The 27,889-nt window shown below is 41.5% G+C and overlaps 1 protein-coding gene across 4 annotated transcripts in view; it reads left to right on the forward strand.

Moving 5' to 3' along the window:
- SH3TC2 (SH3 domain and tetratricopeptide repeats 2) overlaps positions 1–27,889 on the forward strand; it is a 54,549-nt gene that overhangs the window by 15,500 nt on the left and 11,160 nt on the right. For all 4 annotated transcript variants that reach the window (XM_027546015.1, XM_027546016.1, XM_027546017.1 and 1 more), the window contains exons 3-12: positions 98–225; positions 4,090–4,195; positions 5,848–5,991; positions 7,606–7,807; positions 8,570–8,643; positions 10,476–10,671; positions 17,390–17,523; positions 20,349–20,390; positions 20,515–22,212; positions 22,322–22,502. In XM_027546015.1, the coding sequence (XP_027401816.1) occupies positions 98–225; positions 4,090–4,195; positions 5,848–5,991; positions 7,606–7,807; positions 8,570–8,643; positions 10,476–10,671; positions 17,390–17,523; positions 20,349–20,390; positions 20,515–22,212; positions 22,322–22,502 (2,905 nt within the window). The remainder of the gene's footprint in view (positions 1–97; positions 226–4,089; positions 4,196–5,847; positions 5,992–7,605; positions 7,808–8,569; positions 8,644–10,475; positions 10,672–17,389; positions 17,524–20,348; positions 20,391–20,514; positions 22,213–22,321; positions 22,503–27,889) is intronic.

Consider the following 27,889-nt stretch of genomic DNA (forward strand, 5'->3'; position numbering starts at 1 on the left):
TTAGGGAGTAGATGTGGGAATCATTGGGGGTTACCTAATTCTTTCTTCCCTATTACTACATTTCCATCCTGATCTTTCTCCCTCTATTCTCTTTAAGATCTGACACTCTCCTTCAGTGTGAAGAGCCGCTCCAGAAGGTGTGTAAATGGCCCCTTGCAAGAAGCAGCCAGGAGGCGGCTCTGGGCGCTGGAGAATGAGGACCAGGAGGTGCGTGCATTGTTTAAGGTGAGCTTCTGGGAGCAGTGCAACCTCATCTTTTGTCCTTCCACTACCTACACTCTCCCCAGCACCTAGGACAGCGCCAGGAACAAAGTCCCTCAAGAAAACTTCTAACTGAATGCACAATAATGTATAGGTTCTCTGCTCAGCAGGAATGGGTCAGGAGTCAGAGTCAGAGAAAGCTTCATTTTAAGTCTATTAATTTTTGATCTTCATACTTCTGTAGAATGGGAATCATTATAATATAAAGTATATTTTTAAAAAAATGCTGTGAATTTGACTCTTAAAATTGTGATAAAATATACATAACATTTTCAGTTTTAATGATTTTTAGTGTACACATCAGTGATATTAAATGCATTTATATTATTGTGCAACCATCACCACTATCCATTCTGGAATTTCTCATCATCCTGGACTAAAACATTGTACCCACTAAACAGTAACTCTCCTCTATCCCCTTTCCTCAGTCACTGGTAACCTCTAAGTGTACATTTTTAAGTACCAAAGTTACCAATCAAAAATTAATAGCTATAAATTTTAGAATGAGAGGAGGAAAAGACAATAAGATAAACCAGTTTCTCATCTTTCATAGTAGGTAGATAGTATCTTCAAGTTCTAGACCAAGGAAAGAGGGTATAATTAAATTATTTATATTTTAGGGGGTACTTCAGTCAGTCAGTTCAGTCACTCAATCATGTCCAACTCTTTGCGATCTCATGAACCGCAGCACGCCAGACCTTCTTGTCTATCACCAACTCCCAGAGTCCACCCAAACCCATGTCCATTGAGTTGGTGATGCCATCCAACCATCTCAACCTCTGTTGTCCCCTTCTTCTCCTGCCCTCAGTCTTTCCTAGCATCAGGGTCTTTTCCAATGAGTCAGCTGTTTGCATCAGGTGGCCAAAGTATTGGAGTTTCAGCTTCAACATCAGTCCTTCCAATGAACACCCAGGACTGATCTCCTTTAGAATGGATTGGTTGGACTTCCTTGCAGTCCAACGGACTCTCAAGAGTCTTCTCCAACACCACAGTTCAAAAGCATCAATTCTTCAGTGCTCAGCTTTCTTTATAGTCCAACTCTCACATCCGTACATGACCACTGGAAAAACCATAGCCCTGACTAGATGGACCTTTGTTGACAAAGTAATGTCTCTGCTTTCTAATATGCTGTCTAGGTTGGTCATAACTTTCCTTCCAAGGAGTAAGCATCTTTTAATTTCGTGGCTGCAATCACCATCTGCAGTGATTTTGGAGCCCCAAAATATAAAGTCAGCCACTGTTTCCACTGTTTCCCCATCTATTTGTCATGAAGTGATGGGACCGGATGCCATGATCTTAGTTTTCTGAATGTTGAGCTTTAAGCCAACTTTTTCACTCTCCTTTTTCATTTTCATCAAGAGGCTCTTTAGTTCTTCTTCACTTTCTGCCATAAGGGTAGTGTCATACTTGCTAGGAGAATTAAAGTCAGAAATAGTTAGAAGTTGCTGCAAGTTGTTAAAAGAGATGGGGGAAAGAGAACACTGCTTTACATATTAAATTAGCATGTTCTAGTTATTTTACAGTCTCTGTATGAATTTGATACAAATTTAAAAGAGGAACATACTCTCTTACTCAGCCTTATAATAAAAAATATAGTGTTTGGTTTTTTAGGAGAAGTAAATGAGATAGTATCTGCAGAGAGCTTGGTGTTTTGCTTGGGTGGTAGGATGTGCTCCAGAAATAGTAGATATGTTATAAATTGCAGAGTGGTTTTGTTTTTAAATTTCCAGAACTCAGGAACTTGGAGAGAGTTGCACCACTGAGTTTCTTTTAATTTGAGTCACTTTTGACATGGGCAAGAACTGGGTTTGGTGGTGCAAACTGGCCTGCAGGGGCTTACAGTCAGTTGAATCTGAGATGCAGTTTGGGTGTCATGGCCCCCTTGACTCCCCTGTCTGCGCTCTGGCATCCTTGAGTATAAAACAGGGATAATACCATTTCCTATTAAATCTGAAATGCCATTTGATTATAAATTTATTATTTTGAGAAGGAAAATAAGTGATGACAAATATTTATGATGTCACGCTTCCTCTTATTTTATTTCAGAAATGGTTAAATGTGATAAAAGTGTATTTGGAATGGGTTAACTCCTCTTTTCATAGGGTTATTGTGAAAGTTAAATGAAGCATTACTTATCAAACTGTTGCTGAAGTGCCTGGTGTGTAGTGAATTTCTTGTAAACCAATTTTTACCAATTTTTACCTCTTCCCTGACTACCAGGATCCACATCTCCCAAGGACCTGAGGCCTCTTGGGGCCTGGGATGGGAGAATCTCAGAGTTGACTTTGCTGATGTAGGGGCTTTTTCTTTGATCCTTCTGTCCTCTTCTTTCTCCAAGGTTGGATTTCAGGGGTTGATGAAATCAACCTCTCAGGATAGGATTTCAGGGGTTGATCTTTGATGGTAGGACCTGGCCTGGAGGGAGAGGGACTTTCTGATCATAACTTGTTATAGTCAAGTCCAGAAGCTTGGACAGACAGAAGAGAAATATTTTAGGGGAAAACCAAGTCTGGGCAGTGATTCAAGCCTTTTTATTCAGGTATTTTAAAAAGAGGGATAAGTGTTGCAGGTCTCTTCTTGCTCTGTTTGTGTGTAAATTGTATAGCCTTTTGAAGGGTAGTTTGGCTCCTGTACTTTAGGATTGAGAACGTGTATTCCCAATTACACTTCTTGGAATTACTTGTGTCAAAACAATCAAGGATGCATGCAAAGATTTAGATATGGGGTGTTTATCACAGCACTATTTAGGATGTTAAAAAATTAAGACAAGTCAAATGTCTAATCATAATAAAACATTAAGAATTAATTATCTTAATGTGACAATGGCATATATAACCATTAAAAATAATGCAGATTATTTAATGACTTGGGAAATGGTTCATAAAACATTGTTTAGTGACAAACTATTACAGAACAACTTAGTAATGTGATTCTATTCATATAAAAATAGTTATGTAGAAACTCATGTTCAGGATAAAAGGTTCAGAGTTCATAGACAAAGTTGTTAACATTGATGATCTCTAGGAGGAGGGATTATGGATACTTTTTATTTTTGTATGCTTTAGTTTGTCTGTTGGCTGGTTTCATAAAAATAATTATTAAACAGAGATTCACAATTGAATTTACTTCCAAAGTGCCTTCTGTGATGCATTCTTCACCCTCTAACATGTACTTTTTTTTTTTAAACACAAAAGATAACATTTTCTGTGCACAGTTCTACACTTTGGCTTCTTTTTGTTGCTGCTGTTGTTTCATTCAGAGGGTACATTTGGAGCCTATATCAGTTCACAAAGAGCTTTTTTATGGATATATAATATTATAATTTTATAATATATAATGTATCCATTGAATGGATGAATCATAATTTACCTTAACCAGTCTCTTATTGATGAACATTTAGGTTATTTCCTTTTTGTTTTTCTGGTGATGTAAAAAATCTACACCAGAATTGGTGAAAGTGGTTAAAAGGTACAAGCTTCCAGTTATAAATAAGTGCTGGGGATGTAACATATAGCATGGTGACTGTAGTTAACAATACTATATTGAGTATTTGAATTACTAACAGAATGGATCTTAAAAGTTCTCATCACAAGAAAAAATGAATCTGTAATTATATGAGGTGGTGGATGTTAACTAAACTTACTGTGGTCATCATTTCATAATATATACATATGTTAAATCATTATATTGCACACTAAAAATTAATACAGTGTTATATGTCAATTATATCTCAAAAAAAGAAGTTCATGCACAGCATGTTGTCATATGTGAACTTGTTCACAGAATACTTCTGTCATCCCAGACTGACTCACTGTTCTCTTTATTCAGGACCTCTCAGCCAGGTTGGTGGGTATCCAGTCCCAGAAAGCCCAGTTCCTCATCACCTTTAAGACTATGGAGGAAATCTGGAAGTTCTCCACCTACCTGAACTTAGGTATGACATGGAGCAGGCAGGTAAAGGAGCACCTGTGTCTCAGATCAGCCATTTTGTAGAGCTTGACATTAAGGAATTGGTGTGGCTCTGATAATTAAAAGAAATAGCACTTAATTGGATGCTCTAACTGAAATATCACAAAATTCCTGGAACTAAATCTAAAGCAGATACTGCACTGAAATGTCACATGCAGCACTTCTTTGTTTCAAGGAGATATTATTAGATGATCATTTAAAACTGCCCAATAGTTATTGTTCATCCACAAAATTCAAAATAGAGATAGATTGAAAATTTATGGTTAAAAAGAAAAAGAAACCAGCCTTAGGTAGGATCTAAATAGCTGTTCAAAATAGTTCCAGTTCCATGTTCCATGTTTTTGTAAGAGTCAAAGAAAGATATGGGGGAATTGTCTGCTAAAGGGGCTGCAGGATGCAGGGTTTTCTACAAGGTAAAGAAGGATATTGGGGCACAGCACCGGTACCAGTGTGGTGGGAAATAGTTTACCTATCATCTCCATGGAGAGTAACTCATGATAGGGAAGTTACAATTGCAAAGCAAAACCAAACAAAGCAAGAGGAGGCCTCTTGAATTGATGCATGTTTTACATCTCTTAGACAATGCTGGGCTCCATGCAAAGCGCAGGAAGTGATTTCATGTAGGGGAGGAGGGTCAAGATGGCTCTTCACTAGAAGCCGTAAATTCTTCTCTTATAGTCAGGGTGATTTTCTGCTCTCCATTCTACCCATTTCCTTCTGTGACCATTAGAGATCCTTATTATTCAAAGTATGCTCCATGGACCAGCAGCATCAGCATCAAGTGGGGCTTGTTAGAAAAATGGAATCCTTAGCAAATGAACAACAACAGGCCCACTCTAAACCTACTGAACCAGCATCTCTATTTTAATAATGTCCCAGGTGACTTTTTGTGCACATTAAAGTACGATAGGCACTGTTACAGAAGATACACAGGGCCTAAATCAGTACAATGGAGAGTCAGAATGGAAAAAGACAGGTTTTGCATCTTATGAAAGTAAGGAAGTCTAGAGAAGAATCAAAATTTTAATACAAGTCATTTAAATTTATAGGAATGTTTAAAATACTATCCATTATCATTACAGTTTTGCAATTTGCATAGTTTTTAGTCTGGTTTTTACAAGTGAGATCTTACTGGGCATGAGGTAAGGGGAAGGTTAGAGGAATGTTAAAGTAAATCCTGACTCATTTATGGATCATAGAGAATCTCCCTGGCCACTGCATCATCAGGGATATAAGAATTTGGATTTGATCAGGAGAACTTTAAGGGGGAACCAGGAACCCCCAGAGTCAACATTGTAATCTTGGAGATTCCTCTATGTGTATATTATAGAAAGGTAGTTTCGTTTGATAATCTCATTCTGCGTTTATGGAGACTCATAATATGTTGAAAATAAACATGATTTAAAAATGATTTGTACTTCCAAACAGATGCTGAGAAGAACTAATTAGTTTTAGAAAATTTCTAGCTACCTCTCTATGCTCTTCTAATTCCAGTTAAATGTAGTCAGGTTAGGGATGAAAGTCTGGGGGAGAAATTCAAGTGGGAAATTGCTCACCCTAATGCTCAGCTAATGGCAGGAATCATGTTGTTGAGGAATCCTGTTGGGCTTGACTTAGGCTATGTATCTACATGTCTGGAGCATCTCCTTTTTGACCACAAGTACTGGCTCAACTGCCGACTGGTTGAGGATACAGAGATCCACGTGTCAATAGATGATAAACACCTGGAAACTATATACCTGGGACTCCTGATCCAGGAAGGTGAGTATGGTGTAGGGGTGGGAATGAGGGTCTTATCTGGATATTTGTTATCAGAGTCCTTGCAATAGGATACAGAGGGAAGCAAAAAACCATTCAAACATGAAAATATTCACAAACGAACCCACCTGTTATAGTGTTATTTCAAGCGTCTCAGTTTAACATCAATATCACATGAATAGCTCTGTTGGCCAGCCTCACTGATTGTCTGATGTTGGAACCACTTGAGAATTTTTAAGAAGATGTCCATGTCAGGGCTCCACTGGGGTCAGTTTATCTCCAGAGATGGGGGTCAGGCTTTGATATTTTTCAAAAGTTGCAGATTATTCTAATGTGCACCCAAAATTAAAGAACCACTCTTACAAAAGTTGCATAATTTCATGAGATTGAAGAAAGTGATGTTGGAAAACTTCTTGGAACATCCACTAATCTGTTTACAAGGAAGGATCAATCCAGGCTGCAACCAACTGTTTAACAACTGAGGACATCATAGTGAAAGAGTCAATTCCTAGGCAGAAGTCCAGGGTCCCCAAGGAGGAGATAGGGGTCTGGGGCTCTCGAAGTGAAGATAGGGGTCTGGAATTCTCAAGGAGGAGGAAAGGACAAGCTTTTTTGTCTACATTCCTTAGTCTTAGTCAACTACACAACTCAGTTTAAACTCTGTACTAGGGATTATACTTTCATGCATTGGAGAAGGAAATGGCAACCCACTCCAGTGTTCTTGCCTGGAGAATCCCAGGGACGGGGGAGCCTGGTGGGCTGCCGTCTACGGGGTTGCACAGAGTCGGACACAATTGAAGCGACTTAGCAGCAGCAGCAGCAGCAGCAGGGATTATACAACAACAATGTATACTGCTTGAGGACAGTTTCTCCTTCCTGAAAACCTTCTGACTAATCCTGTAAGATTAGTGACAGGGGGGTACTCTTTCTGCCCTCTTCTGATGTCTATGTCAGAAGCTTTCTCTTTTATACTATAATAAAATTTTATTACACAAAAGCTCTAAGCGATCAAGCCTCATCTCTGGCCCCAGATTGAATTCTTCTCCTCCGAAGGCCAAGAATCCTGGCGTCTTTCGTGGTTCAGCAATAACCTTTCAATAGACACAGTGAAAGAGCCAGATTTCTGTAGAATATTTTGCAGAATAATTCTCTTTCTGATTGTATCACATGAATCATACATGAAAGAAAAACTTTCATACTGTACAACTATGAAATTTAGTTGGAGAAATTATATTCACCCAAATCAACTTAATTTATTCTTTTTTGATCTTAAGATTAAGCATGAGGTTGCAATTATAACTGAAGTTCTCTTAAATATATTTTCACTAACTTTGTTTCATATTTTCTCAAGGTTAAGTCCCAATTAAACCTCATTCTTGAGAATTATTTGGAATTTTTGGTGCCTATTTTAAGTGAATTCCCTCTCAGTTTTTTTTTTTTTTTGAACCTGGTACCAGTTTCCTGGGGTCACAAAGACCTCCTGTAGCACCTCTCCCTGGACTGTGTACTTTATTTTCAGGAAGAAAAGTATTTGGGCTCTGATGGAAATATACATAGTGGATACTCCCTTTTCACTGCCTGCTACTCCTTGGAAAGAGCTTTTCTCATTATCTACAGGTCACTTCTTCTGCAGAGCCATGTGTTCTGTGGCTCAGCCAGCTGAGAAGGAAGGGGAGTATTTGACACTTTGCAAGAATGAGTTAATCTCGGTGAAGATGGCTGAAGGCGAGTCTGAGTGGGAAGCTGTGTCCTTGGTGACAGGTCAGCGGGGCCTGGTGCCAGTGTCAGCCTTGGAACCCCTGCTTCTCCCTTTCCACCAGTGAGTAGCCACTCAAATCCTGGGAGAGCACACTGAAGTCTGCACAGAACAGACTAGGCACATTTGTAGATATGGACATGCATGGTGCCAGGGAGGGAACAAACCTGGATGTTTTTTATCTTTTTTGTTTTTTTTAACAGTCAAGATTTGCACAATTAGATGAAATAGAGAAAACCCAAAATTTCAAATGGACGTTGCATCAAAGAATAAATACACTGCCTGATCTCCAATACGGTGTTTGTGGGGACTGGGGACCATTTGTACCAGAGTCACTTGGAGATTTTACTACAAGTTTACACCCCTGGTCTTTCTCAGTCTCTCTTGGGGTTGGATCCAAAAATCTTCAATTTATGTAAGCTCCCCTTAAATATCAGGGGATGTTTTTCACACTAAAGTCTGAGAATCCTTGCTGGGAGGAAGTATAAATTCCAGCAGAGTGACAATAAACATGATTCCAGGTCATGGGCCCTGTGTGTCAGAGAGTCTGACAGTAGAATGGAGTGGGATCCTTTGTTAGTTATTTAACTGGCAAACGAATTGCTGAGCTAGAAAATACCCTAGGCCTGTTAAGCTTCCCTCTTTTTCATAATGCTTGATAAAAAGTAAGTTCTCAATGAATGTTTGCCACTATTAAAATTAGAGTAATCTAAATGACAATAATACTTATCATTATTACCATCATTGTTATTTTAATGAATTATTCTGTTCACTTTTCAAATTTTTTGAAATCCATGTTTGCAAACACTGTGTTTCCATTTGCAGGTGGTTCCTAAAGAATTATCCAGGAAACTGTGGCCTTTCCAGGAAGAGGGATTGGACAGGCTCCTATCAGATTGGTATGGCTGAGTTGAAGACAGTATTAGTAGGGAGATAATATTGCTCTGCCTCCTACTTTATCCACAGATTTGGAGTCAGTTGATGTGAATTCCTGTCTTATCTCTGCTGTTGACTCCATTTGGGGAAGTCAATTATACCATCTGTAGACATGGGTTCCCTTGCCTGTGAAGTGAGAGGTCTCAGATCAGGGCTATACTGTAGCTATAAATGCTTCCAAGGGCAGGCAGAACACACAGATGCATGGAGGGCCTGAATGGAAGATGATGTTAGGAAACGGTGGGGACCATAGGGTTTTAAAAATATGTGGGTGAAAAAGAAGCCCCATGTAGGCCAGATGTGGTCTGCAGCTGCCTGCTTTCAATCTCTAGTCAAAATGTTTTCTAATTTCCTTTAGAATTTTGTGCTTAGGAAGATTAAGAATGCTTGACACATAGTGGGTGCTCAGTAAATATTTGTTGAATAATGAAATACATGCATACATATATGTGCATAAATATACACATACGTTTTAGTTAATCTCTCTATGTATGTGTGGGTATATATGGGCTTCTCAGGTGGCTCAGAAATAAATAATCCACCTGCCAATGCAGGAGACACAAGAGACATGGGTTCGATCCCTGGGTTGGGAAGATTCCCTGGAGAAGGAAATGGCAGCCCACTCCAGTATTCTTGCCTGGAGAATCCCATGGACAGAGGAGCCTGGTGGGCTACAGTCCATAGGTTCACAAAGAGTTGGACTTGACTGAGCATACATGCGATGCACATACTTATATATACATATACACACATAAATATATACACACACACATATATATACATAAACACATACATATATATCTGTAAGTATATTTATATCTACTAGATAATAAAATTTAATGTTTTCATCTTCATCCCTGGAGCTGCCTTACCACACCTAGCACAAAGTGCAATTTTTAAAGTTCTGAGCTCAAATAACACTTAAAAATATACAGAGGGAATTATCAGATCCAGACAGTAGATCTAATCAATAATCGACCATAAACAAGATTTTTATCTATCTGAGGCAGTATGGTCTTGTAGTTAGGAACATGGGGCTGTGAAGTATGTTCTGGGTTCAGATTCTAGCCCTACAACTTAAAACCAATGTGACCTCAGCCTATTCGTGATATGCCACAACTTCCTCAATAGCAAATGAGGTTACTGTAAAACCAACTTCAGATTTGTCATGGGAACTAAACTAAGTGACATCTATAAATCACTTAGTACAGTTTGTCACATTGTAAGTGTTTAACTCATGGTAGATACTATTAACCCCCAAAGCAGTGGGAACTTCTGATTTTGAAGACACAATCAACAGCTAGGGAGTTGGACAGTCATAATGGCCAAAGGAGCCAGAAAGAAGTGGAGAGATCCTACAGTGGTCCGCACCCTGGTCTGTAGATCTGTGCTAACCATGATGAAGTGTTTGCATGGTAATGGCAAATAAGACAAAGAAAGACAATATAGTGAGCTTTCCAGTTTTACACAAGCTGCCTTTATTCTGTTTTAAGAAATACCTAGTATTCTGAGATTATATTTCCTACATTTGTTAAAGTTTCTTTTATAAAACAATGGTAAAAGTAGATGATATTTCCTTTTTTGAATTTCCTAGATTGGCCAAATGAAAAGCCAGTTACCCTGGATCATTCCTGCCAATTTCTTTTTTTTTTTTTTTGAAGAGGGGGGAGAAATTTCACTGGTCCTTAAAGTTCTAAAGTCTTGGGAACACTTCATTTCATATTACATTGGAAGCTAGTGAGTGGCTCAGCTGTTTCTGCCTTATTTGGTTGACCTGTGTGCTGTTTTCCCACAGGCAGAGGAAAATGTAAGGCCTGGAAGGAATATGAGAGGGAAGAAAAGGACGAGCTGAATTTCCACCAGGGAGAAAGCATTGAGATCATCGGCTTTGTCATTCCTGGGCTTCAGTGGTTCATTGGGAAGTCAGCGCTCTCAGGAGAAGTGGGCTTTGTGCCCACCAGGATCATAGATCCTGATTCTTATTCCCCAGTGTAAGTATGACAGATAGACCGTCTGGGATGTGCTGGAGCAGGGCCACTTTCCCCAGTGGTCCTGTCCCATTCTGTGCAGGTTGCAGATGAGCTTCAGGGCTTCCTAGTAACACAAAGCTATAAGAGCACATTCTGACAACCTAGACAACATGAAGAGTGATAGGAAGGGAAAGATGAGTGACCATGACAGGAGTCAGTTCATTTCAGCAGATGGTCATTGAGGCTTTCCTCTGTGCAAGGAGAGAAGCACAACCCTCCAAACTCAAGGCCCACTTTTAGACCTTCCCATCCAATCAAGGGGCCCCATCAAGGGAGTGCATGCACAGGGACCTGTAGACTACTACTTAGTAAATGGAGGGTTCCCTCTCACGTAGGTCTATCTGCTGAAAGTTCAGTGTGGGAAGTCAGTGTTGACCAGGATGACAGAGTGCCTCTTTTACTGTTTCCTGCCTTAAATCCAAAAGGCTTGGTTCTGAGGCACAGAGCTACCATGTGACCAGTCAGCAGTAGGTGGCAAGGCTGCTCCAGCCACCCTGTCATAGAGTCCTAGAATACCTCCAAGTCTCTCTGGGTGAGCGTCTTGCACTGGGATAGGAAATAGTGAAAAGCCTGGGTCCAGGAAGTACTAGAGGAAACACCGAGTAGGTGGCTAAACTTGAGACACTGTAGCCCTCCACGTGGGGAAAACATGGCCCAAGCAATGCCTTAGGCTCTGAACACTCAGACTGGAACTCCTTCCCTCACTGAAAGAGCCACTAAGGAGAGTGAGCCAAGAACAAGCTTTTTCCTTTGTAGGGAGAGGGGAGAGAAGGTAATTTTCCCTACACAAACGTGTGGGAACCCAGGTACCTCTATAAGAGGAATGAAATGCCAATGTAAATGCTCTGTAAATGGGAAGAACCATTTACAGAGCAGAAGAAGAAAGAATGTAGTGAAGGAGACAACTAAGAAGGAGGAACTACTAGCCATGTGGGAGATTGGGGGATGCTTAACACTGTGAAAGGGCTTTGAGACTGACCATTGAGAAGTCACTGGTCATGAGGAGGTCACTGGTCATTGGAAAGTAGCATAGCTCAGTAATAAAGAGTTTCAGAGCCAGATTTCCTGATAGGCATTTATAGCCACAGGAGCACATCCGGTGTCTCCATTAGCTTACCAGTGGGTGACTTCAGATATGTTAATTTGTCTCTCTAAGCTTTAGTTTTCTCATCTGCAAAATACATAGTGTTAGTATTTGCCCATAAGATTGTCTTGAGTTGAAATGAGCTACATGTAAATCCCTTAGAATGGTGTCTGGCATAGTGTGTGTGAGGGTGTGTGTGTGTGTATTATGATCAATATGCATTAACTCTTATTATTGCTGTTACTGTTGTGGGTGGTAATCTTTGAGAGGCCATTAAATAGGCTATTGAAGGTAGGTGTCAGATTTCATCAATTATATTGGACTTCTGTACCTCATACCATGGGCTTCCCTGGCGGATCAGCAGTAACGAATCTGCTTGTCAATGCAGGAAACACAGGTTCAATGCCTGGGTCAGGAGGGAAGCTCCCCCAGAGAAGGAAATAGCAACCCACTCCAGTAGCCTGGCAGGCTACAGTCCATGGGATTGCAAAAGAGTCAGACATGACTTAACAACTAAACAACAACCTCATACTATGCCTCAAATGACAATAACCCAGATTAATTAACATAAATTAATCTGATCATCACATTTTAGCTGGCTTAGTTGCACAGGACACACTCATCCTGCAGATATCATCCCCTGTATCACAGAGGTGGTAGGACACCTTCTCCTTACTTGCACAGAGTCACCTGTTGGCCTCTACCTGGTCACCTGTGGGACCCCATTTACCAAAGATTGCACATTTGGTAGGGAAGGAAGGGGAGAGTGGACAGGAAACAGAGAAGGGTGGCAGAGGGAGAGGGGAGGGGCGCTTGTTCATTACACACCTCCAAAGCACTCTCTAGATTACAGACACTCTCAAAACACAGCAATTGGATGAAAACCCCACAAACAACCTGCCTCCTGAAGCAGCCATGGTGTGGACTAGGAACCAGCCATCCCTGTGTGCTGTGCTGTCCCTGTGATCAGGCCACTGGGTGTCACTCTTAGTCTGTGTTTGTTTGGGATCAGGTCTCTGAAGATGGCCTAGCATTTGCTGAAGTCTCCATCCTCTCCTCTCAGCTTCTCTCCCTTTGATGGTTTTTTACTCTCTGAAGTGTTACTACAACATATGTATGTATGTATGCATGCATGCATATATTTTTTGATTTAACCAAATTGGCTGTGCATTGACAATGAAATTTCTCAGAAGCTGTTTTCTGAGTCAGATTTAGGTCATGCCTCTGACACATGGGAATGGGATCTTGCTTATCCATGGAAGCAAATTTTTGTGGGTTTCTTTTTTTATAGCTCAGGTTCAACATCAGCTACCTAGTTTCACAGCAACAGTAGCTGGAAAACCTGTTCTTAAACCTTGGGCAGGTCTGTCTGAATAGACAGTCTGTGTTTGACAAGAGTGACTTTAAAGACTATCACCCTTTTGAGAGTGACAGAAGGCCACATTTGTCCTCTTTTTGTTTTTAAGCATATAATGTGTTTGAGTTTGTGTGTGTTTTAAGTGAAAAAAAAAAGTCTTTAGATATAATTGAAGATGCCTTTTTACCCCCTCATACTTCCATTCTCTGATCCTGAGTCCATCCTATAGGCCAACACTGTTTGAAATTTCTAGTCTTTATTCTGATACATTTAAAAAATTGACATTTGTTTATAAATGAAAATACTATGGTTTTGTGTATTAAAATTTTATATAAATGTTTTTTTCTACAACTGGCATTTTCTGCAATTGACATTGTAAATTTAAGATTTATTCATGTTGTAAAAGATATAGCTCATTTTCATAAAGTGTTACTTACAAGAAATTTATATACTCAAATGCCTACATTTAAAAATAAACAAGATTGAAAGATTAATGTACTTGAAACCAGATATAAGAGAATAGGAGAAAAGCCAATATTTCATGGTATTAAATGTTAAAAAATTTCTTTGTTAATCCCCTCTTTTATTCTTATTGTTTATCTGTGTCTTCTTTATAATTCCATTTCTTGTGGCATCTATTTTTGTTGATGAGAAGTTTGCTGTTTCATAACCATTTCTTTGCAGTAGGTAGCTTTTATCTCGCTGTTTTTGTTAAGGTTTTGTTTTGTTATTGATGTTTTGCAATTGTACCGTAATATATCTAGCTTTGATATATCCTATTATTTATAGCAAATTGTCCGCTTCCTTCTCCATCATGTACACCTCTAGGTAGATATTTCAGTGGAGATCTGTGAGTTGGTAAATGCTTTCCATCTCTTTAAGATACTTAAAATATACTCTTGAATGATCATTTACATAGGTGTAGAATAATATCTTCAAAGTGTAGAGTGAAAATTAATTATTAATATAAAATTTCAAATCCATTTTGCCAGAGTTTTGTCAATCTTATTAGTCTTTTCCGAAAACCATTTTTTCTTTTGCTGACCATCTTTATTGTTTGTTTCCTATTTCATTAATTTCATATTTACCTTTCTAATTTTTCTACTTTGCTTTTATTTCATTAATTTATGTTCCTATCCTTTATATTTAACTCTTTTATTCCATGAGTTGAATAATTAATTGATAATTGAACCCAGAAAGAATGATTAGGAGAAATAGAAAATCCAAAAAGACTTATAACCTTAATGAAATGGAAATCATGTTTAAATTGTATTATTTTTATTTATTTTGCTTAGGACTTGGTGTGCTTCTTCAATCTGAAGACTCATGTCTTTCTTCAATTCTGGAAAATGCTCAGTCATTCTTCCTTTGAATATTGCCTGTCTCTCATTCTCTTTAGTTTCTCTTCTGGAATTCCTGTTAGAGGTATGTTGGACTTGTCATTCTATCCTCAATCTTGCTTAATCAGTTCCTTTATATTTTTCATCTTTTATCATGCTAGGCTACATTCTGGATGATTTCCTCAGAACATCCTTCAGTTTCACCAATTTTCTTCTCTGTTGTGACTAAATCTGTTGTTTAACTTTACTCATATGGTCCCAAATGTCCATGCTTTTATTTTCACTTCTAAAATTTGTATTTTACTATTTTTCACATATTCTGTTTCTGCTTTTATAGTCCCATATTTTCATTGTAGCTTCTATTCATTCTTTTTATTTCATTATTTTAACCATGCTTATTATAAATTATCTTCAGATTACTGTTAGTTCTATTGTAGTGTTGATCTACCCATTTGTGCATTTGCTGACTCTCTGTGTCAATAGTTCATTTTCTTGTGTGGTTTGTATTTTCAGTTATGTGAATGAACTTTCAACATTTTAAAAGGTGGTCTTTGCCTGAAGCCTTGACTACAGAAAGCATTCCAGCAGAGCAGTTTTGGCCTTTGCTTTCCCTGGAAACTTAGAAACTCAGTGGTTCAGATCTGGTTCTCTGATAGGGTACTACATTGTTCAGTGTAAATTCATATCCCACACCTTGTAATAGTGTAAGCCTAGGTGTCTTATTTTTTCCAGGAACTCAGACAGACAGAAAGCATGTTCTTGGCAGGTTATGAGAAGTTTCCAATCTCCTTTTATAGAAGTTGCAGCACTTCTAGATTTTAGGCCATAGGGAACACAAAGCTATTTTGGGAGCTCCATTCAGCTTCCCTGCTTCACACAGGTCCAAAGTCACATTCTGTCCCTAAGTGGTATTAGCAGGTCAGCCCCACCTCTGAGGGCCAATGTCCCAGCTGAGAACCACCAGCATCTCTGGACCATCTACTCTAACTTACCAACTTGGCTTTGGTTTCTCCTTTTGTTTCTGGTTCCTAGGAATTTCCCTTTTTCTCTTTAAAGTTAAATACTATATTAAAATGTTTATCAGATTTTATCCATGCTTTGTCTATGTATATGGTGGCAAGTAGCCCTGTGCTTCAGTCTGTTGTATTTCTAGAAGCCCTACCACACTCCTTCTAAGGATCTCCATGCCGGCAAGCCCTAATGTAATTTGTCAAGCTTCTTGGACTCTCTCTAAGTATCTGGGACTCAGGGCATTAGCATATTAGCCATAGGCAGTGGACACAGAGGCAGAAGACCTCAGCTTTGATCTCAGCTTTACCACTTTCCAGCTGTGTAATTTTGAGCATGTCACTAAACCTTTCTGAATCTTCATCTACAAATATGAATAAAAATATCTACATCATAGGATTGTTATGAAGAGTAAATGAAATAGTAAATTAAGGAATGGGATCATATCATTCTTTTTATCTCAAATAAGTTTAGATGTAGAATTCAATTACATGCTCTTTTAAGGATTGAATATCTTAAACTTCCGGGGAGAATCTGGAGGTCAAGCCAGAGAGATAGGGGTTCCATAAGACAGGGAGGCTTGGCGTACTGCAGCCTAGGGGGTTGCAGAGTCGGACACAACTAAGCAACTGAACTGACTGACTTAAGTATTTTGTCAAGAGCTATAGATGTCAAGACAAGCTTTAGTGCCAGTTCTGCCTCTAATCAGAGTTATGACCTTGAGCAGTTCACATTAGTGGCTAGTTTTCTCAACCAGAAAACAGCCACTAAAGTGGCTGACTTTCAAACTGCATTTACCTGAGCTATGGAGACAATGGGTAAGTGGCAGACCATGGCACTACATCCCAGCCCCTCCCTTAACCATGCTTGAAGTAAAGAAGCTCCTCTTACATCCTGCTTTACGGTTACCTAAGCACAGACTTTATTTTTTTGTACCTCAGTCTCTTCCTCTGTAAAAAGGGAATAAGAATAGTATATGCATCATAGGGCAACTGCATGCATTAAATGAGTATCTGATTCATAATAAACAGCCCCCACAAAGTATTAGCTGGTATTAACACTTAGGCTTCCAAGTTATTTTTTTTTAAAGCTGGATTCTGAAGTTAAAAATATATTGGGAACAAAGAGATATTTATTAAATGTTGTCTATATGGATACTGGACTGAATACTTTCCAAGGCACTTCTAGTTTTCATGTTCTTTGATTTTATGACAGGTATCTAGCTGACAAATTGGTTTTAACAATTAGTTTATACAGTAAAGTGAATATACAGAGCTCTATTATTTATAATCATTTCTTCTAGCCCCCTGGCCTTCCTTCTACCCACTTCCCATGCCTTAGCCTTCTTTCCCTCTCTTTATGGTGCATAACACTGTTGTGCTGTGTCATGGAATCTGATGTCAATATCAGCTGTGAAGGGTTTCTTCTGACTATAGTCAAGCTTTGTCCTTTGTTCCTCTAAATTGTGTCATCAGTCCTGAGTGTTTTCTTGAAATAATCTGTCAAAGAAACATCTTTTAATGGTCCTTTTCCAACCCTTGCATTTAGGACAGCCAGTTCCTATTTCTTTCCTTAGAAATGGTCACCATGTGGTCTCACAGAATGGGTAGGGATTGAAGGAAGGTGTTTTGTTTTTCTTGAGAGATGGAGATTTAATTGGAGGGTTGTTTTCATGTGCCACTTCTTCAGCCACCACATAGGTCGGTTCTGCACAGATGAGGTGCCTCCAGCTCTTCTTTGATGTATAAATAAGAGCATTATACAGATTTCAGCTCTGACTGTGTAGGTTGATGGCTTCTCTGTGTCCTTCACTGCATTCTAGGGTGAAGAGAGGAGGTCGTGTCTGAAACCTTGCACTGATCTGTGTCCATGTCTTTTGCCTCAACACAGGAGCAAGAACTCTGCCTTTTTCAGTGATGAGGAAAAATGCTCTCTGGGGTTCCTGGGAAGTGACAGGAAAGCTGAGTGTGTCAGCTTCCTCCGCACACTTGCTCAGACTGACATAACATCTGTCTACCAGCTTAGTGAGTATTTGCTTCTCAACTGCCCCCCCCTGCCCTGAGAAAGCCCAAACTCCTCAAGATTAAGGAATTGTTCCTAACCAAAAAGTACAGTATCTCTAAAGTCTAATCACATGCATGTATGTGGGGCTGTGATCACAGTTCAGTTGATGACCTGGGTCATATTTGATTAGCAGCATTTTCACTTTGGATTTCAGATGATTCTAAAGTCACAAGGGACTTGGTGCCTAAAAACTATGAGATGTAATGAAATCAATTCAACTATACAATGGGAGGCTGGCCATATTGAACCTTCCATTCTAAACTGGAGAAGAAAACTTCCTGGGTTGTGGCTGAGGGTCTTCCTCCTAGGGCTGAAGTAGGTCTGGCCCCACAATAATAAAGGTGGGGCCATAGAACATTATAGCTGGAAAGACCCTAAGAAATGACTTCTCTCATTTTATAGATTAGGAAGCTGAGGCCCAAGTGAATTAGTGCCTGAACCAGGATAAGAACTGCCCTCCCCTGTCCTCTAGTCAGGACAATTCCTACTTCACCACATTGCCCCTGACACAAAATGACTTTGGACTGTTGGATATGTCAGCCTTGGGTGAGTGAGGTGCCTCAGTACCTAGCACAGTTTCAGTGGTGTCTGAATGACTAACTGAGTGAATGAATGACACTCCTTTCCCTTACTTTGTGAGGGGTCCCCTGCTCTGTGTCAAGAAGTGCTTCATCCAATGACAGGGTTTGAGGAAGGAGTCCTGTTTCTCCTATCTCTTCAGTGATGGGGATGCTGTGTCCACTCCTTTGTGGCCACATTAGATGGCACACATTTCATGGGTATGGCCAGAGATTCTGCAGAAAGACTCACAGGCTAGCCTCTGGAGCAGAAGTGGGAGTTAGAAACTTTCTCCAGGCACAGGAACATTTGTGATTAGCACCTTGCCCAGGTATCAGCACTAGCCCTGGCAGCACTTTCTTACTACAGGCAGATCACACTGCTGCACCAAGCTGAACCAGGAAGCTGAAGTTATGAATGTAGCCTGGTAGTTTGGAGCCAAGGTCTGAAAATCAAGGATTAAGGGCCTGCTTTGGAGGTAGGGGTGGTTGCAGACTTGGATCCAGGGTATCTGCCAACTGTTGACCCAGTGGTTGAGGGAAATCCAGGGACAGGTCTCAGGCAGCCCATTAGCTCTTATCTACAGACCAAGGGTGCATCTCTGCTGGGTGGCGGGCTGCACTTCATGGCTTCACAGGTTGTCCCTGGCACCAGGGCAACCAGCAGAAGGGGCATCCTGTCGGTAAATTCCAACTCCCCCAAGGCCTATGCCCTGTAATTCTTTCTCTGAGAGGAAGCATTTAAAAAAATTCCTGCATTATTTGTGTTCTTGGGGGTCCTGGCCTAAAGAGAAATGGTTGCAGTAGGGCAGGCACGTGTCCCACAACATCAGTGAGGGACAGGTGCAGGAACCCAGAGTCCAGATCTCTAGCTCTGCTGTGTTTGGCTGTAGGACCTTTGGGGGTTGCAGATATCAAGTACCTTCAATGACACTCACAGAAGAAACCCTCTCCTGAGAATAGCAAGTGGAGGCTTCACTTGGTGAGGGGCCTGCTACCCTCAAAGTTCACTGGAGAGCTCAGAGTAGGGGCACGGGTGGCTGGCTATTGCTTCTTTGCCAGGAAGAGGTAGAGTCTTTTTTCTAGCAGCCCCTGTTCTATGGAGCACAAACCTGGCCTTCACCTCCACAAGCTCCACTGTGGCTACTTTGGCCAAGGGGGTCAACTTCTTTGCTGCCAACCCCAAGGTCATCTTTTTGGTTCTCACCTTATCTTATTTCACTTTTGCTCACTTTTGAACACGGTGAAATGTGTTCACTTTTGTTATCTTGTTCACTTTTGTTCACTTATCTTGTTTCACTTATGTCACTTTTGTTAGATGGCTGCACCATAAACCACCCTGGTCTCCATGACTCCTCTTTTCTCTGTGCCTTTCCAGTCTCCTGGATTGGCTCTCATCTGCCAGTAAAATGCTGATGTTTTCCCAGCTCATTCACAAATCTCCTATAACCACTCCTCCTCCACCTGCTTTGCTTTTCCCTGCAAATCCTTCTTTTGGGACTTTGAGACATTCTTTGTGACATAGTGTCAGTCACAAATCCATGTTTGCAAGTCTCCACTTTTCTCCTTGGCCACAGATCTATTTCATTCTCTGCTAAAGCTCCTTCAAGTACTACAAATTCAAAATGTCTAAAACTACTAGAGATTGTGCTTTCTCCCACCTCATCCCACCACAGTACTTCAGGGAACAAGACTTAGGAACCTCAGATGCTTCTTTACCTTCTTTTCTTAATTATTGACATTTGGTCACCTCATCCTATCAAATTTACAAAGCACATTGTGCACACTGAATCTGTCTGTTGAATGGGTGGATGACAGGAAGGAAGAAGGAAGGCTGTACACATGGAAATGAGAGGCAATGCCACATGCCAAGAGTGTGCTGCTCTGTCATAGACTCACTGAAAGATTTGGGCCTTAAGATTCCGTCATCACCCCTGCCCTGCATACTCACACCTCTTGGCATACAGCTCCTGTTTCTGTCTTTTCTTCTCTGACTCTGTTCTCATTTCTACCTCAGTTCTCAACTGTATGGTGAGTGGGTTAAACCAGATAATCTTTAGGTCCCTGCAGCACTGTGGTGAAGGGGAGATGCTGTCTTGTACTTTAGGGACGGCAGTTGGTCTGAAACACAAAGTTTCCAAGGGGCCACTGGTCCAGGGAACGCATGCAGGCATAGGCATGCTAGACCATTCTGACCTAACTCAGGTCTGTCCTTCATCTCTATCCAGGTGGGTTTGAATCCATCCAAAGTCTTCCAAACGATCTGAGCGGTGAGTAGAGATCATGCTGAACCAGACCTCCAGTCCTGTGGGACAGAATCTTGTCCTCTTGCCAAGAGCTGGCCACCATAGTTGCAGGTACTTAGTGTTGCTCAATTCTGCCCGTCCCTTACAGTGTCCCAGTCCGAAGGCTTCAAGGAGACCCGGCCTGGTGGAGCCTGGGAGGAGCATCAGGCCATGGGCTCCAGACAGTCCAGCAGCTCTGAGGACTCCAGTCTGGAGGAAGAGCTCCTTTCAGCTGCCTCAGACACCTATCATCTGCCAGAGCCTGATGACCTCGATGACCCAGAATTGCTCATGAACATGAACACTGGTCAGGAGGAGGAGGAGGCTGAGAACTTCGCCCCCATATTGGCTTTTCTGGATCATGAGGGTTATGCTGACCACTTTAAGAGCCTCTATGATTTTTCCTTCTCTTTCCTCACGTCTTCCTTTTATAGTTACTCTGAGGAGGACGAGCTCATGGCCTACCTGGAGGCCTCGAGGAAGTGGGCCAAGCGGAGCCACATGACCTGGGCCCACGCCCGGCTCTGCTTCCTCCTGGGTCGGTTAAGTGTCAGGAAGGTCAAACTCTCTCAGGCCAGGGTGTACTTTGAGGAGGCCATCCACATTCTCAATGGGGCATTTAAGGATCTGTCCTTGGTGGCTTCCCTGTACATCAATTTGGCGGCCATCTACCTGAGGCAGAGGCTGAGGCATAAAGGCTCATCCTTGCTGGAGAAGGCAGGTACCTTGTTGGCCTGCCTGCCTGACCGGGAGTATAGTGCCAAGAGCGAGCTGGATGTGGTGGCCTATGTGCTGAGACAGGGCATCGTGTCAGGCAGCTGCCCCCTGGAGGCCAGGGCCTGCTTTCTGGCCATCCGATTGCTCCTAAGCCTTGGCCGGCATGATGAGGTCCTGCCCTTCGCCGAGCGCCTGCAGCTCCTCTCTGGACACCCTCCCACCTCAGATGCTGCAGCCACCATCTTGAGTTTTCTCTATGACAAGAAATATCTGCCACACCTTGCAGTGGCTTCTGTCCGGCTGCGTGGAACTCCGAGTGTCCAAGGGATGGCCCTTCCAATTTGGCAGGTCCACCTGGTCCTGCAGAACACCACCAAGCTCCTTGGCATCTCCTCCCCAAGCTGGGGTGAAGTTTCTTCCCTGTCTTGCCCAGCACTCAGGCAGGCAGTGACTTCCTGTGAGGAACAGGCAGACTGGAGCACCCAGAGGGTCCTGTGTCTCATCCTGTCCAAAGTGTACCTCCAACACAGATCTCCTGATGGTGCCATCCACTACCTGAGCCAAGCTTTGATGCTAGGCCAGCTGCTGAGTGAGCAGGAAGCTTTTGAGTCTTCCCTCTGCTTGGCATGGGCCTATCTCTTATCCAGCCAGCCAAAGAAGGCTTTGGACATCCTTGAGCCATTCTTATACTCCCTGAAGGAGACAGAGAGTGTTATCCACAAAGGAGTGGTCTATAACCTCATGGGACTTGCACTTCAAGGTGAAGGCAGGGTGAACAGAGCAGCCAAGAGCTATCTTCGGGCCTTGAACAGAGCCCAGGAGGTAGGGGATGTGCGCAACCAGGCAGTGGCTTTGGCCAATCTTGGCCATCTGACCCTTAAGTCCTGGCCTCAGCAGCCGGCCAGGAACTATCTTCTACAGTCTGTGCAACTCTATTCTACACTCCAGGCCAGCATGGAGACAGACATGGAATTAGTACAGGTGCTTCTCTGGTTGGCTCAGGTCCAGGTATATGGACGCCAGCTGGCTAGTGGCCGCGTTTGTTATGAAATGGCATTGCTGTTTGGCTTAAGGCATCAACACCTGAAGAGTGAGTATGTCCTGTGCTGCTGAGATGCTTTAGAGAAAAGTGTTAGAGGACATTTTTTTCCTTTGTCCTGTCTCCAGTCATCTCATCCATGTTCCTGCTTTATGTTCAGGTCAGCTTCAGGTCACCAAATCCCTCTGCCATTTCTACAGCTCTGTGTCCCCAAACCCTGAGGCATGCATCACCTACCACGAGCACTGGCTGACACTGGCTCAGCAACTCAGAGACCGGGAGATGGAGGGGAGGCTGCTGGAGTCCCTTGGACAGCTCTATCGGAACCTAAATACATCCAGGTGAGTGCAGGCTCAAGGACTCTTCTAGAAACATCTTTCCTTCCTTAAGGAGAATCAGTATACTTTCCCTCACAAAGTTAAGTCCAGATGTACATGATGTGTTTGTGGCATCATGGAAAAGAACGTGGTCTTTGCAGCCAACACACATTGTAAACTCAGTGCCACCCATCACTTATTAGCTGTGTGACTTTGGGCAATTTTTACATTTGCCCATGCCTCCGCTTCCTCACACGGGACACTTGGACAGTGCCTGATAAGGCTCGATCATGTTGGCTGTGTTACAAGTAATTACCTGTGTGTCTCAATCCATCAGATGGATGTGGCTGACGATGCATAATTCAGAGAGGTGGCAATTACTATACTGAGGACCATGGAACCCTCAGGAGGTCTTCATTACCTGAGGACAGTTAGTGTTAGAGAAAAGACACAAAGTAAATAAATGCACAGAAAGCAGGGGTATAAAATTTCACAGTAAAAAATTTTGATGGTAACTTATCTTTAAAATGAAACTGGAAATGATGAAACTAAGTTTATTTTCACTTTTTAATTAAGAAGCTAAGGTTATAACTGCAACTGTGCACTAAGTCATAGACTAAACATAACAAAAGAAGTGTTTGGTGATTGACTTTTCGGGACTCTCTTAGAAAGGCTCATTTTTCAAAAATATCCCAAAACATAACTGTTTTACCCAAAGGCTTTTTTTTTCACTCTTGATATTTAAATTATTCTCAAGTGAACTATCCTGCCATCTCTTGCTGATTTTCCTTTCTGTCTCTTCACTGATCAGATCTGCCTGATCCTCATTTGCCAGTGGCATGGCCTGCAACTCTGCTCTCTAACAAGCCTTTAATTGATTCCATTAAACTCTGCATGGTTTGTATTTAATTATATACTTTGCAATAGATTAGCATTGTAGCATTGTATTCATAATTATGAATGACTTCTGACATGGGGTAGAGATGATTGCTAGGGTTGAGCAAAGAGAAGTAATTGAGGAAAAGCTATTTAAATGATAATTTTTGCTTTTCTACGCAGTGTGGTAACCTTGGGCACCTGATAAATCAGACCACTAATAATCAGATAATGAAATCTTTCTTTGTCTTTCTTTCTCCCATTCTGTCTCCCTCTCCCTCATCTCTTCCCTCTCTCACAAGAATCAGGTATCCTCCAAATATCCCATTGTCTTTAGTCCCAGGAATGGAGTTTTGGATCATTGCAGGCTGTGAGGGGCCAGGAAGCCTGGCCCCAGCCCCACTTTGTTTCTGTTTAGAACACCTTAGGAATCTTTATAGTTTTGGAGCAGATCCAGAAGGTAGGCTTAAATTAACCTTAGAGATGAGATAGTCATGTATTCATGGTAACACATAGTGAGAATGGGCTTTGGGAAAGTTGACTTTTAAGGGACAGGAGTATGGGTGGCAAATATGTGTCAGGTTTATTGCCACCCTTCCCTGTGTGCAACTTCAATCTCAGATTAATTGCTGTGCAGTGATTAGTCACCGACCCAACTGCCATCCTTTCTTTGCTCACAGCCTTCCTCCTGCCTCCAGTTGTCAAAAACCACTGAAATTCTAAGTGAAAAGCCAAAGAAAAAGCCCTTGTTGCTGTCAACAGAGTGCAGAGGCCTTTCTTAAGGCAATATGAAGGACCACTGGATTTCTTAGGTGTGGGGAGTGATAGAGAGAAGAGAAGGTGTGGAGCTGGAGTTGCTCCAAGAAGTGTCTGGAAGTCACAGGCCACAGAGCAGTGAGAGAAGAGATCAAAACTGGATTAGGAGTCAGGAAACCTGAGCCTGCCATGAGCTTATAATGTGTCCTTAAATAAGCCATTTCTCTTCTTGGTTCCCCCATTTATAAGGTTAAATTGAATAAGGTGCCTTCTTGTTCTAAAATGTTAAGTCTAGGATGAGCCAGCTATGCTATGCTGACACTGGTAATGGCCGTGTTAGTATAAGAATTCCTGCTGCCTCCAAAGAGTCTTGAGTTTTGGAGGCAGATTCTTAAAGTTATGGGCCTTCTAGATCAGAGACCTAAACTTTTGGGGATTTGTAAAGACTCTGCAGTAGCTTCAGAAGATCATAATGTAGTGACTGTAAACTCCAAGTGGGTAGACCTGGTGTCTAGCATAGAACAGAGAGACATACATATTTGTGTGGGCATAAGATGTTTACCCCTTTTCAGGATGCTCAGTTTGTCAAGGAGAACATGCTATAATGCTACATTTATTTAGCGTCTATCAATCAACTACTCCTGCAAAGCCTTTGTGAAAAAGAATAGAACAAAGACCAGCTAACAGAAATAGATAAACAAGTGTTTCCATGCACCTGGAGGTGGTTACTGTAATTTAGCTCTAAGCTTCCTGGTAGCTGAGGTAAAAAGGGAAAAACCATATGAGGTTCTTACTGTCTGATAAAAAAAAAAATATAAACAAATGTATCTGTTGGAGCAAATTTGTTCCTGGCACTGACTTCTAGGAAGAATTTATTAAGTGGGTTTGATGTAATGGTTTTTTCAACTAAATTCTCCCCATGGGATTTCCATTCTTACAAAGCTCAAAGCCATATCAGGCAAAGGCATGAAGTGTTCATGGGCGAGATGGCAGGCATCTGCCGGGGCAGGTTTGGAGGGAGAGGAAACAACACTTTCAGCTAAGGGTTGGTGGATCTGTCGGGGAACACTTCATGAAGGTGATAGCATTTAAAGATGCCCTTGAGGGATAAGAAAGATTTTGAAAACTAGAGCAGGGTAAGAGAAGACCATTTGGGGCCAAGGGTCTAACTGTAGCAATGGAAAGGGGAGGACACATTTGAAAAACATTTTGTAGATTTAACAGACTGAGTTTGATGTTTCTCTGGGTATAGGTACTAAAGGAGAGAGAAGATTATAGCCTACCTCCCGGAGAGGGATATGGAGGTTAGATGGGGGTGCAGGGGGTTACGGTGGGCCTCTGGACTGGCACAGTCAGCATCCGTATTGAAAATGGTGGTCATAATAGTAACGGAAGACATTCAGTGAGCATGCACTGATTACCAACCAACGTGCAATCTCAGGATGACCTTATGAGGAAGAAAGAGTGAGTCATTTTCACTACCCATACTGCTTTTCTGCTCATTTACATTCCTCCTGTTTGAAAGGTTTTCTCTAGTGTTCAGTGATGGTGAGTAGGAAGGCAGGGCAGTAGATGATGAAAACTTTGGCTCAGCCTTCAGAATTTTGTCTTGAGACACTTTGCTGTCCCTTTGTTCAGTATATCTTTTGAGTCTTGCTTTCTTTGCCTTCATGATGATGACTACAGAATCTAGTTTGATGAAGTTTTTCAGTCTCTCAATGAGAAAGGTCATTAGGGGTCTTGTTTTCTGTCTCAAGGTGACACAATATAGACTTTAGACTGTCTATAGACTTAGCTGTAGAGCTGAACCAGGTGGGTTCCTTGAGAACTTTATGGCTCTATTGGATCAATTCGACTAATACTTGCTGAGCATGTACTATGGCCCAGACCCTATGTTAAAAGCTGACAAATGTCAGCCCAGTCCCTGAGCTGACAATGCTTATCATCTAGTTCAGGAAGTAGATATTATACACATACTGACTGCAAGTATCACATAAATGGTGCTAAGAGACACAAAGGATGTGCATATTTTTTTTCAGAAAGAAATGCCTTGCATGCAACAGGCCTTTGCAAAGTAATGATTCTTTGCGTATAATACAATCCCTAGATGCCTAGAAGTCATTTTTCATGGCTTTTATTCTTATTCTTGTGCATCTTACTCCTGTGGAACTGAAAAAAATGTTTCAATGTTTGGTTTTCAGTATAGCTAATATGACTAATCCCTAACATTTTTGGAATCATAAACAAGGAAAGAATTGCACTTGCTGACATGTTCTTTTATCACAAGCCTAGGATGTACATCACCATCCATCTTTTTCCAATGGGGGTACTTTGTTCAAGGTTTGAGGTTGCTTATGTCCTTCAAAATTTTGAAGTTGTTAAAGTGGCAAAAGAAACAAAAGCCTTTCCACAGTTGATTTCTGAGCCAGAAATTGAGCACTGTTTGAGGGTCTGTGGGGGGGCTCTGGAATTTGATTCTCAGGGTTAGATCCTCGTTTAAACAGTTTATTACCTGGTCTTTATTGCTTACCCTTCAAAGCCTTATTTTTCCCATTTGCAAATGGATATGATAATAATACTGTTCTCTTAGTGCTGTTGTGATGATTAAATGAAATTATGCATGTCAAGCCCCTAGTGCATGCTAAGGTCTCAATAAATCATAAGTAACAATTACCGTCAGTGCTGTTATTAAAGACAAAACAGCAGAAGCTACACATAAAGCTTTAGAAATGAGGAATGCAAACATGGACAAGTTTTTTAAAAGACCCTTGGGTTTCTTTATTTGCAAAATGAGCTAAGAACTTTCATGGCTGGGGATTTCTTGAGGATTAAATAAAAGGATGTGTAACTGGAAATTTGTATCCCAACACCTGGCCCAGGGTCAGCCCCTGGTGAGTGGCAGTTCTTATTATGGAAATTGGATGAGACCAATTAGTGGAGGCTGGGCTCTGGCCAGAGGTCCAACATTCATCCAGGAAGGGCAGGAATCTGGAAAACCCCAGCAGGGGTTGGTAGGAGGAAGTCTGGGAAGGCAGGTGTACTGAGGTCACCTCACCACAGACTCATGGCTGATATCCACACAGGAAGGAAGAACAAAGATTCAGCCACAGAGATTGAATTTTAGGGGCAGAAAAAAATGAGAAAAAGAGAAAACTGGGGGTTTAAGAGGAGAGGAGATACTATGGCAGGGCCTGGGCATAGCTGGCTAGGAATTCATGAGACTTGGGATCAAGACTGATTTCATAGTCTTCCACCAGCTCTTCTCCTTATTTATTTGATTTGGGAGCTGAGCCACACCTAGAACATGCAGGTGTTGACTGGAAGCATTGGCATGCTGGGACATTCCAGGCCAAGCTAGTGACTCGTCTTGTGGGTGATATAGCATAGCCACTGGTAGATGTAAATACATGAGGTGGTGAGTGATGGTAGGAAAGAACCAAGGAAGCTGGAGACCACTTCCCAACTTTAGACCATAAGGTGCTTGTCTTATACTGGAGTCATGAATCAGGTATAAGTCTTGGTGGAAGCAGTGGTCTTTGGAAAATCCATGCACATAGAGTGTTGATAGAGTTATGTGAGCATCTGGGTCTCTCTAAGTCCTGCCTTCCCCCTTGGAGTATTTTTTGAGGAACGCTGACCTCCTCTCTTTCACAGTCATAGTGAGCTCAGAGAGAAAAATTCTAAGATCAAAATGCCTCCTTGTGAGTTGATTTCTCTGTGATAACCCACATCTTGCTCCCTGGGGGTTTGGAGAAAATAACCATATCCCAAGAATCTCC

Source organism: Bos indicus x Bos taurus, chromosome 7 (assembly GCF_003369695.1).
Source record: "Bos indicus x Bos taurus breed Angus x Brahman F1 hybrid chromosome 7, Bos_hybrid_MaternalHap_v2.0, whole genome shotgun sequence".
Taxonomy (NCBI): domain Eukaryota; kingdom Metazoa; phylum Chordata; class Mammalia; order Artiodactyla; family Bovidae; genus Bos; species Bos indicus x Bos taurus.